General features: G+C 42.7%; 1 protein-coding gene across 1 annotated transcript in view; it reads left to right on the top strand.

Moving 5' to 3' along the window:
- Positions 1 to 114: 114 nt before the first annotated feature.
- Positions 115 to 12,343, top strand: part of AP4E1 (adaptor related protein complex 4 subunit epsilon 1) — a 33,903-nt gene continuing 21,674 nt past the window's right edge. The window contains exons 1-5 of the mRNA XM_070953818.1: positions 115 to 211; positions 7,510 to 7,841; positions 9,497 to 9,568; positions 10,827 to 10,950; positions 11,196 to 11,269. Coding sequence (XP_070809919.1) covers positions 115 to 211; positions 7,510 to 7,841; positions 9,497 to 9,568; positions 10,827 to 10,950; positions 11,196 to 11,269 — 699 coding nt within the window. The remainder of the gene's footprint in view (positions 212 to 7,509; positions 7,842 to 9,496; positions 9,569 to 10,826; positions 10,951 to 11,195; positions 11,270 to 12,343) is intronic.

Below are 12,343 nucleotides of genomic sequence, written 5' to 3'. Positions count from 1 at the left end.
CCTCACTTGCTGGAAAGAACTACGGGAAAGCATTAAAGCCCAGTATGAAAACATTCTTTGTTTCCAAACGTGTTTTGCCCATGGGAAGAAAAAAAAAACCTTGCTTCTAGAAAGATGCCCCTGCCTGCCGACCTCATTCTGAAAGAGAAAGGGGTGCACATCATGGCTGGAGACATCATGACACTGACTCTCTCTCTAAGTGATGTCCAGGGTAAGCAGACATTTATGATAAATGGCACTTTGAGTGCCCCCAACTCACAGGGCAAGGAGAATGTGTCTTTTTGTGCTTCTTAAAAGAAAGATTCAGGCTGTTTCATGACTTCTCTCCTCCGAGATTATGGGAGGAAGATCAGTTTGCAGCAGCAAAAAGGGAGGAAGGATGCTACAGTGGGTTTCTTTTCAAGAGCCCACTGTAACAACATTGCCAAAAAGGCATTAAGAGTTGTTAACCTAATCTTGCATAGCTTCTTCTCTGGTAATATTGTACTGCTAACTAGAGCATACAAAACATTTGCTAGACCAATTCTTGAATACAGCTCATCTGCCTGGAACCCGCACTGCATATCGGACATTAACAAAATTGAGAAAGTCCAGAGATACTTCACGAGAAGAGTCCTCCACTCCTCTGCTCACCACAGAATCCCTTATGCCATCAGGCTTGAAATTTTGGACTTAGACAATTTAGAATTATGCTGCCTTCAGTCTGACCTAAGCGTAGTACATAAAATTAACTGCTACAATGTCTTATCTGTCAATGACTACTTCAGTTTCAACCACAATAATACACGAGCACACAATAGATACAAACTCATGGTAAACCGCTCCAAACTCGATTGCAGAAAATACGACTTCAGCAACAGAGTGGTCAATGCCTGGAATGCACTGCCTGACTCTCTGGTTTCATCCCCAAACCCCCAAAACTTTAATCTTAGACTGTCTACTGTTGACCTCACCCCATTCCTAAGAGGTCTGTAAGGGGTGTGCATAAGCGCACCAATGTGCCTACCGTCCCTGTCCTACTCTCCCCATGTATTCGTATCCATTCCCTGTATTCATAATCATGTTTATACTTATATCTGTTATCTTACACATGCTTGACAAATAAATAAAAATAACAAATAAAAATAAAGTACAACTGTACAACAGTTTCTGCATGTGGCAAATTCACCTTTCTGGCCCCTTTTCATCCTTCAAAATATTTGTCAAATGAGCAAGCATCGATTCTTAAGATTCCCAGCAACTATGGCCCCTGAACACTGCAGGAATTGTGGTCCCAATGAAGGAAGAGCACGTAGGAGAACCTGGAAGATAAATTCCTTAGCCTATTTAAGGAGGAACCCCGACTGAAGCAATTTGCAGGGAACAACTTAGTTCACATACCTTCGTGTCTTGTCTTGCTTATCTTATCAGCTTCCTGCAAATTGCTTCTGGGCATTCTGCCAACCACAGTAAGCTTTCAGTATTATTCTTTGAATTCTTGGCGGTTGTTAATGCAGTTAATTAACAGTCGTTGTTGTAAAAAACTGGTTTATTTAGTAAACTAAGGTTTGAAGGGACTTTGTGCGTGCTGCGTTCTTTGGGGTCCGTAGCTGGGGCAGAACAGTAGAGTTCAATTAAGGAATAAATAGATTGTATTTTAAGATGAACATCCAACAACTGAAAGAAGTTGTGTTTGACAGTCTAGCGCGGAGAGCACTTGTATGTAAAGTCGCCAAGAGTGGGACATGACTGATTAGTTAAAGCAACAATTATATGAGAAATTCTCCTCTTTTGTTTGTCGCAATGATTACTTGTAAAAGACTATGGAGAGAGGACAGCGTAACAGGTTCTTAAGAACAACAAATGAATTCCAATCATAAGAGTACTTTTTAATACAGCTACTATATTGAAATAAAATCTTTTATGTACACGGAGAGCGTATGCACCAAGACAAATTCCTTGTGTGTCCAATCACACTTGGCCAACAAAGAATTCTATTTTATTCTATTCTAAAACAAATTGGGGTTGCTCAGGGCCAGGATCAGTGGTTGGGCGAACCGTTAGCAGTGGCATCATCACAGATGTGTGGACGTCATCACAGATGTTCTGCGCAGGCGCAGAAGTGCTGCGCACAAACGAACACACGTGCTCACAGTTCCAAACCAATAGCGAAGGTAAGTGAAACCCACTACTGGCCTGGATGGTAAAAGATGGAAGAAAGGAACAGGAGAATGATTTCAAGTAAGATGGTGTTGAAGATTTTCATTCAGTTTAGAGGTCAGGTGACTCCAGATGATTCTGGGTGGCTTACACTAAAAAAATAATAATTACAAGTAGAAACTGATCCTAAGCACGAAGACTCTGAATTACAATACAATAATCTATAGCGGCTCAGCCACGATTTGCCCAAAGTCTGGGAGAACAGCCAGATTTTCAATGACTTTCCTGACCATAATAAGGGCAGGAGATGTACTTATCTCTGAATACCATGACAGTATCCGCTTATAGCTTTTTTTTTTTTTTTTGCAATAGCTGTTATTAGAGATAAATGCTCTGTCTGAGTACCATGGATGGATTAAAATTATTTGTACCTCTGAAAGGCATGTGGCAGGAAACTGAACAGTATATGAACAAGAGAACAGACGTTATATCAGAAATTCAATTCAACAGCATATTATTTCAACAAAAATAGTTGTGAAAGCCAAGCCAAGCTGGATCTGCCAGAGGGCCAATGATTTATAAACTATAAACAATATTAACTATATATGTGCATGCACACAGAAATGCCTCAAGCCAAAATTACAAATATGTTTATACAGGAAAGGCAATCTATTCATATTCAGAACCAGTGGGGAAATCTTAATATTTTTTTTTACTACCGGTTCTGTGGGCGTGGCTTGGTGGGCGTGGTGTGACTTGGTGGGCGTGGCCTGCTGGGTGTGGCAGGGGAAGGATACTGCAAAATCTCCATTCCCTCCCCACTCCTGGGGAAAGGATATTGCAAAAACTCCATTCCCACTGCACTCTTGGGCCAGCCAGAGGTGTTATTTGCCGGTTCTCCGAACTGCTCAAAATTTCTGCTGCTGGTTCTTCAGAACCTGCTGGATTTCACCCCTGCTGAGAACTTGCCTCATTGAATTTCACAGGGTCCTAGAGCTAGCTCAAAAGTCTCATCCTTGGTCTCCAAAGCAACTGCAGGTAGTCCTCGATTTACAACCATAATTGACCCCAAAATTTCTGCTGCTGAGCGAGACAGTTAAGTTAGTAACATGATTGTTAAGTGAATCTGGCTTCCCTGTTGACTTGTCAGTGTCAGGTCACAAAAGGGGATTACGGGACGCAGCAACCGTCATAAATATGAGTCATTTGCCAAGGCTATGAATTTTGATCATGTGACCACGGGGTCTGCTGCAAATGGTTGTACGTTTTAAAAAACGGTCATAAGTCCCCTTTTTTTCAGTGCCGTTGTAACTTCGGTCCCTAAATGAACTGATGTAAGTCGAAGACTATCTATATTATCAGTTTCCATGTTCTTCTGACTTTTCACACATGCCGTCAACTCCAAAATGTAAGGGATCTCCTGCTTGGGCTGGGCTGGGCTGGGGGGTTGGACTAGATGACCTTCAAGGTACCTTCCAACTTCATCGGTTAATCTGTTAATAAATGGTGTAGGGATCCCCATTCTAGAGGGTGGTAAGTTTGCTCCACTGGGCCAACTTCAAGAGAGGGACATACAAAATAACTGAAGGGGAAAAAAACCTATTAAGTGGATAGAAGAGAAACTACTTATGGGTAGAAACTCAGTGTTCTTATGGCGTTTGTCTGTGAAACACTTGATCTGTCCTGCTCTTTTTCAGATACTTATTGGTTTTGATCATTTCTTGAAAAGTACTGATGTTTGCTGGGAAACCCAGAATAATCAGGCTTGTGAAATGATATGGAAAAGAACACCAAACCTGTTTCTGTCTCTGTTTCAAAGTAGAGAATGGAGGACCCAGGAGGAGGTTAGGAGAAAATAAAATCGCACGCCTACACACCCCCAAGGATATTCTGGAACACATCAGCTAACGTTTTGTTTATTCTGAGGCACTGGAACGAAAGGATGGCCAGATGGTGAGCTGAAAAAGCAGCAACGCACAAACCCCACACCGTAATGCTGAATCACAGTAATGGAAACTCCTGCACTTAAGCTTCTCTATTACGGTGTTGGGCAAACAGATTTCCTGGGCAAAGATAGGCATAATTTAAAGCCAAAAGTAATGTTGACACATCTTATGCTTTAGGTTCATTACTGTAGAATAGTAAATGAGAGAGGTACATGCACATGGCGTCAGCCCCACTTGGAACACCAGTCTAGGAAATGAGAAAAAAAAGCCAGTTTAGTGTAATGGCTAAAGGTGCTGGTCTAGAAACTAGGAGATGGTGAGTTCTAGTCCTGCCTTAGGCATGAAAACTAAGTGGGTGTCTTTGAACCAATCACCAGGAGACGGTGCGTTCTAGTCCCACCTTAGGCATGAAAACTAAGTGGGTGTCTTTGAACCAATCACCAGGAGACAGTGAGTTCTAGTCCTGCCTTAGGCATGAAAGCTAAGTGGGCGTCTTTGAACCAATCACCAGGTGACGGTGAGTTCTAGTCCTGCTTTAGGCATGAAAACTAAGTGGATGTTTTAGGCATGAAAGTCAAGTGGGTGTCTTTGAACCAATCATCAGGAGATGGTGAGTTCTAGTCCTGCCTTAGGCATGAAAGTCAAGTGGGTGTCTTTGAACCAATCACCAGGAGACGATGAGTTCTAGTCCTGATTTGGGAATGAAAGCCAGATGAGTGACTTTCTCTCTCTCTCAATCAAACCCACCTCACAGAATTGTTGTGGTGGGGAAAAAAAGGAGTATTATGTACGTATGTTTGCCACCCTGAATTATTTATAATGTAATAAAGGTGGGATAAAAATTTAATCATTAAATAATACATCCACAGGAAGCCTAAAGCTACTTTTGAAAGTAAGTGTAGGAACAGGATCTATGTGCACAATTCTCAACTGAATAAATTTGACCTTCTAGCTAAAGATTAAAGTTCTAAATAAGGGACTTATGTAGAAATTTGGAACTCTGCATTTAGACCGGATGTGTCCAACCTTGGCAACTTTTAAGACTGGTGGATTTCAACTCCCAAACTTCCCGAGCCAGCATGAGGAATTCTGGGAGTTGAAGTCCACAACTGGACACCCCGATTTAGACCGTCTTGTAAAAGGAAAAGGATTATTTCCCACTTCTGCAATATGACCAATTTGTTGTGCTTACATGATTAAGGATGTTTCAAAAGCTTTGAACTCTTCAAAGTTATTTTGGAAAGCTGTCTTTTGGTGCCATCTTCAGGCTTCTTTTTTACAGTGTATTTTTATTAAGAATTTTTTTCCCCCTTAATGTAAAATACAAAAAGAGAAAGGAAAGGGGATAGAGGGGGATGGGGCAAAATAAAAAAGAATAAAAAAAGCAATGACTTGCAACTTTTTAAAGTGAAGTAAGATACATAACGGCGTTACAGTATCAACTTATACCAAATAGTAACTACTAACCATTTCTATAAAAATAACTATCATCAGGCTTCTCACCATCTCTTGACCAGAAGATCTAACGAAGTGTCTCTACTTCACATCAATCGTCAAATACTCCATTGTGTACTTTGGATAGGAACCATGTAAATACATTAAATAAATGAATAAAGACGGCGGACAGATACAAACTCTAGTTATAGCTGGGGCCCTGGGCATCGGTAGAGCCCTTCTTCTGCCTGGGGAGTGGGGATGATTGGTTGGGCAGTGGCATGTGTTTTATTTTTATATACAGTATATTTTCTTCACTTTTATTGAAAGGCGCCTAGAGTCAGGTAAAATTGAGATGGGCACCTGTGGAAGGAAGAAAAGAAAGAAGGGAGGAAAGAAAAGAGGAAAGAAGGAGGAAGAGAGAAAGAGAGAGAGAATGGAAGAAGAGAGAGAAAGGACAAAAGGAGAAGAGAAAGAGAAAGGGAGTGAGGAGAAAAAAGAGAGAAAGGAAGGAAGGAAAGAAAGAAAAGGGATGAAAGGAAGAATGGAAAGAGAAGAGAAAGGAAGAAGGAAGGACGAAAGAATAGAATAGAATAGAATAGAATAGAATAGAATAGAATAGAATAGAATAGAATAGAATTTTTTATTGGCCAAGTGTGATTGGACACACAAAGAATTTGTCTTTGGTGCATATGCTCTCAGGGTACATAAGGAGAATAAGATACACTGCTCAAAAAAATAAAGGGAACACAAGCAGAAGACATCCGAGATCTGAATGAATGAAATAGCCTTGTTAAATACTTTGTTCGTTACATACAGTAGTTTTGTGTTCCCTTTAGTTGTTTGAGCAGTGTATAAACTACTGTATGTAATGAACAAAGTATTTAACAAGGCTATTTCATTCATTCAGATCTCGGATGTCTTCTGCTTGTGTTCCCTTTATTTTTTTGAGCAGTATACATTCATCAAGAATCATAAGGTACAACACTTAATGATAGTCATAGGGTACAAATAAGCAATCAAATCATATTAGGAAACAGTCAATATAAATTGTAAGGATACAAGCAACAAAGTTACAGTTATACAGCCATTAGTGGAAGGAGGAAGGAAAGAGGAAGGAAGGAAAAGAAAAAGAGGAAGGAAAGAAAGAGAAAGGAAGGAAGGAAGGGGATGAAAGAAGGAATGGAAAAGAGGAAGAAAGAAAGAAGGAAGGAAAAGAAAAGAAAAAGAAGGAAGGAAGGAAGGAAACAGAAAGGAAGGAAAAAGGGACAGAGAGAAAGGAAGGAAGGAAGGAAGGGGGAGCGGAGGGGAGGAAGGAAGGAAGGAAAGAAAGAGAAAGGAAGGAAGGAAAGAAAAGGGATGAAAGAAGGAATGGAAAAAGAGAGGAAGGAAGAAGGAAGGAAAAGAAAAAGAAGAAGGAAGGAAGGAAACAGAAAGGAAGGAAAAAGGGACAGAGAGAAAGAAAGGAAGGAAGGAAGGAAGGAAGGAAGGGGGAGCAAAGGGGAGGAAGGAAGGAAGGAAAGAAAGAGAAAGGAAGGAAGGAAAGAAAAGGGATGAAAGAAGGAATGGAAAAAGAGAGGAAGGAAGCAGGAACAAAAAGAAAAAGGAGGAAGGAAGGAAACAGAAAGGAAGGAAAAAGGGACAGAGAGAAAGGAAGGGGGAGCGGAGGGGAGGAAGGAAAGAAAAGGGATGAAAGAAGGAATGGAAAAAGAGAGGAAGGAAGAAGGAAGGAAAAGAAAAAGGAAGAAAACAGAAAGGAAGGAAAAAGAGACAGAGAGAAAGAAAAGAAGGAAGGAAGGTAGGAAAGAAGAGGCTCCTAGCAGACAACTGGAGAAGGACGATGGGATTTGTAGTCCCCCCCACACCCCTGCCCCTCTCCTACCTTCCTGCCTTAAGAGCCTCCTGCCTGGGCCACCCCCCCCTCCAAACCCTCATCCCCGTCCCTTCTGCTGCGGGAGGGACTCCCCCTCCCATGCGCCTCGGCGGGCAGAGAGAAGAGAGAGAAGAGAGCCACGGGAGGCGGAACGCGGCAAGGCCCGGCCCGGAAATGAGCGCCGGGGCGGCGGCCGGGGGGCCGAGGCCAGCGTCGGGCCTGCTCTTCCGGGATGCGGCGGCTGCAATCCGGGCATGAGCGACGTGGTGGAGCGGACGCTGCTCAGCGCCTTGCCCGGCTGGCTGGGGCAGCAGCAGCAGCAGCACGAGGCGGCGGCGGCGGGGCTGGGCGGCGGAGGCGGAGGAGGCCCCACTCGGCCCGGACGGAGCGCCTCCGCCTCCCGCCTGGGCGGCCTGATCCGCAGCATCACCGCGCTCGCTTCCAAGCATGTAAGGCCGCCGGGCGCCCGCGAGCGCCGGGTTGGGGGAAGGAAGGAAGGACGCTGCAAGAGACAGAGAGAGAGAGAGTGGGGGGGGGGCATGCGCGCGCGCCCCCGATCGGGAAGCGAGGCGCGTGCACGCCGGGGGTTGGAGTGGGGGTGGGGGAAAGAAACACTGTCCGCGCGCCCAAGCTCCTTTTTTCCCCCCTCCCCTCTTCCCCTCTTTAGTCTCCCCCCCCTCTCCTTTTGCAAGGAGGCGCCCCCCCCATCCCCTGGTTCAGTGGCGTGCCCGAGAGTTCCCTGGGCATGTGCAGAGTTCTTCCTCTCCTTTCCTTCCTCCCTCCCTACCCAGGGAAGCAAGGCAGAATAGAATAGAATAGAATAGAATAGAATAGAATAGAATAGAATAGAATAGAAGGAGAGGAAGAGGAAGAGGAAGAGGAAGAGGAAGAAGAAGAGGAGGAGGAGGAGGAGGAGGAGGAGGAGGAGGAGGAGGAGGAGGAGGAGAAGAAGAAGAAGAAGAAGAAGAAGAAGAACTATTCCAAAAAAAATGGGAGGGGGATGGGAGGGGGAAAGAGAGAGAGAGAGAGAAGAGGAGGACCAGAACAGGAGCAAGGGAAAAAAAAGGAGGAGAAGGAGGAGGAGGAGAAGAAGAAATAAAGAGAAATAGAATAAAAAAAAAAATACAGGGATGCAGTGGCTCAGTGGCTAAGACACTGAGCTTGTCGATTAGAAAGGTCGGCAGTTCAGCGGTTCGAATCCCTAGCACCGGGTAATGGAGTGAGCTCCCGTGATTTGTCCCAGCTTCTGCCAACCTAGCAGTTCAAAAGCAGGTAAAAAATGCAAGTAGAAAAATAGGGACCGCCTTTGGTGGGAAGGGAACAGCGCTCCGTGCGCTGTCAGCATTGAGTCATGCCGACCACATGACCACGGAGACGTCTTCGGACAGCGCTGAACGACTAGCGCACATGTGCAAGGGGAACCTTTATCTTTAGAATAAAAATAGAATAGAATATAATTCTTTTATTGGCCAAGTATGACTGGACACACAAGGAATTTGTCTTGGTGCATACGCTCTCGGTTTACATAAAAGAAAAGATACGTTCATCAAGAATCATAAGGTACAACACTTTATCATGAAGAGGAAGACGAAGAAGAAATAGGAATAATAATAGGAATAATAATAGGATTAATAATACAACTAATAATAGGAATAGGAATAAAAAAATAAAAGACGCGGTGGCTCAGTGGCTAAGACACTGAGCTTGTCGATCAGAAAGGTCGGCAGTTCTCTAGTCAGGGTAAGCGATCAGCAATAAGCAAAATAAGCAATCAGAAAGCAATCAATATCAATATAAATCGTATATTGATATTGATACGAGCTACAAAGTTACAGTCATGCAGTCGTAAGTGGGAGGAGATGGGTGATAGGAACGATGATTACTGTAGAGGGAGTACTTGTATCTGCTCCACCTTGTTTTCCCCATCCTCCCACCCTGAATTAAAGTGGGGTTTGTGTGTGAGTTATGGTCATTCAGTCTTCTTTCCTAATTACTTTTTTAAGGCCACGAAATTTGCCGAGTGAAAATAATGTCAGAGTCACGAAGTGCTGTTATAGAAATAGTTTTTAGCTTATTTCCATTTTTCGATTTTATACACTGCTAGGAAGAAGAAAAACTTATCCACCAGGAATTAAATAATTTAAAAGCCACTGTTTCCGCACCAACTACAAATCTGGTAGGTCTTAAAGACAAAATAAAATGTAAAATCTATTGTCCTGTCTCCTCTAGCCAGTGCTGATAGTTGTAAAGCTGCTGTAAGTTTTACAACTACTAGATCATACTCATTTTTTTTCCATTTAATGCCATTTCCATGTTACCCTTTACATTCTTTTTAGACTCTTATACACACACACACACACATACACAAACAATATATATGTATATATACAATCAATCTCTCTCTATATCTATCTATCTATCTTCTTAAGTTTTCCGGGTATGTGTATGTAAAAAGTTAAAATCTCGGGTGTTTTCCCGCGTCATTATAAGTTTGTTAGTTAAAATGTTTAAAATCCTGGCTAAGATCCCAGCTCAGAATCCTCTAAATTCCAAACAAAAACCCTTTGTAAGGTCTTTCAAAAACTCTGGCTGAAATCCTAACCAACACTTTAAAGGTTAGGCAACGTTTCGACAAGCTCTCTACCTTGTCATCTTCGGGCCTTTATTATCAGTTTAGAAGCTGTGGGTCATGCTTCATTATACTAGCTGCAGCCTGAATGCGTGTTAACGGTCCAGTTTTCTCTGGCTTCCTATTACCAACTGTCTTTTTTGAAAGACCTTACAAAGGGTTTTTGTTTGGGAATTTAGAGGATTCTGAGCTGGGATCTTAGCCAGGATTTTAAACATTTTAACTAACAAACTTATAATGACACGGGAAAACACCCGAGATTTTAACTTTTTCCAATCTATCTATCTATCTACATACACACACGTATATATGTATCAGAGGTGGGTTTCAGCAGGTTCTGACCAATTCTGGAGAACCGGTAGCGGAAATGTTGAGTAGTTTGGAGAACCGGTAGTAAAAATTCTGACTGGCCCCGCCCCCATCTATTCTCTGCCTCCCAAGTTCCAGCTGATTGGGAGGAAATGGGGATTTTGCAGTAACCTTTCCCTGGAGTGGGGTGGGAATGGAGATTTTACAGTATCCTTCCCCTGCCATGCCCACCAAGCCCCACCCACAGAACCGGTAGTAAAAAAAATTGAAACCCACCACTGATATGTATGTATGTATTTCTATGCTTTTTAACCTTGTATAACTTTTGTGTTGATATCATTTAGCTTTTAAACAATTATTATTTATATCCCACTCTCCTTATGCTGATTTATGACCGTAATAAAGATTTGATTGAGGTGGGACATAAATTAACTAATAAAGGCAGCAATACCCTATTGTTTTTAAAAGACATTTCGTAACATTTTCTGCTCTTCAGAAATTGATGAAGGAATGTATGGTGAGGATGATCTATTGCGAGATGCTGGGCTACGAGGCCTCTTTTGGATACATCCATGCCATTAAGCTGGCACAGCAAGGGAATCTTTTTGAGAAAAGAGTTGGTAGGTATGAATTAATGTATTTCTTAAATCTTCAAATCCACAAATCACAACACCTTGTATATTCTTTATGTTGGCAAAACATACTTTTGGCCCGCTATCTACCAAACCTTTACAGTATTCATCCGATGAGCTTCGTGGAGAGACGTATGACATTCTTGCTATAAGTTGATCTGAACTTGTAGAACAGAGAGAGGTGGAAAGTATTTGGTGTCCTAATGCAGAACATTTCCCCCCCTTTTTCTTAGGTTATTTGGCAATTTCTTTATTTCTGCATGAAAATCATGAGTTGCTGGTTCTGCTGGTGAACACGGTGGTGAAGGTATGGTTTCGCAGAGCATGCTTTATTTAAACCATGATTTTTTTTTTGAGCTGACATGGTCAACTAGGCTTAAGGGAAAGCAGAATGCTTGTTAAATGCTTGCCTATGGAGGAGAAAGAAAGAATATTTTAAGAGCCTTGGTGGCGCAGCAGACTAAAGCGCTGTTAAGTAACACCAGCTGCCTGCAATTACTGCAAGTTCAAATCTCACCAGGCTCAAGGTTGACTCAGCCTTCCATCCTTTCGAGGTAGGTAAAATGAGGACCCGGATTGTGGGGGCAATAAGCTGACTTTGTATAAAAAAGAACACCACTTGGGGGGGGGGGGGCGAAAGCCCTACTAAGCAGGTATATACAAAAGTATGAAGGCTATTGCTTAACGCATTGTAAGCCGCCCTGAGTCTCCGGAGAAGGGCGGCATATAAATTGAACCAATAAAGCAATAAATAAATAAATCTGCCGAGGTTCCTTTCTACCTAACTACGAGTTAATGATTTGTGTGAATCATAGCAACGAGACCTTGTCAACAGACACATCTGCGCACAAAAATTGTGCTTAATACCTTTAAAGTCTGCCCTTTCATTGGTAGCGGGATCTACTGAAGGCTATTTTTTTTTTTTTTTACTTACAAGAAGGCAACAACAGTATGGCTTGAATATAAACTTTCTTTGATCACTGTACTGCTTTCTTGTAAACATAAGTTAGTTTAGATTGTTTTGCCCATATAAACTGGCCGTACTGCTATCATAACAAGATAATGTCTGTTTATCTTTCTGCTTCATGTCTGGTGGTTGACATTTATCCAGCCAGAGAAAGTGTAGAGAGGTTTAGTGGATGACTTGAGTGATGCACGATGTTGTGCATTTGTGGGGGAAAATAAAGCACAAGAGAAATGAGGGAAGGGTGGAGGGAGATGTATTGTGACTCAGACTCCCGAGTCTGTCCTCATGGAGGAAGAGGACTCAGAAGGTGAGGGGGAGGAACTGACAAGGCCTCCCTCTCCAGGACCTTCCTCTCTGGCAATGCCTCAGGTTCCATCCGAAGGCCAGGAGGAACAGCCTGGGATGTGCCAGGAG

This window comes from Pituophis catenifer, unplaced genomic scaffold (assembly GCF_029215685.1).
Source record: "Pituophis catenifer annectens isolate HBS135680 unplaced genomic scaffold, rPitCat1.0.hap2 SCAF_14, whole genome shotgun sequence".
In the NCBI taxonomy this organism is placed as follows: domain Eukaryota; kingdom Metazoa; phylum Chordata; class Lepidosauria; order Squamata; family Colubridae; genus Pituophis; species Pituophis catenifer.
Note: the sequence above shows the minus strand (reverse complement) of the source record. Positions and strands in the feature narration are given on the sequence as shown.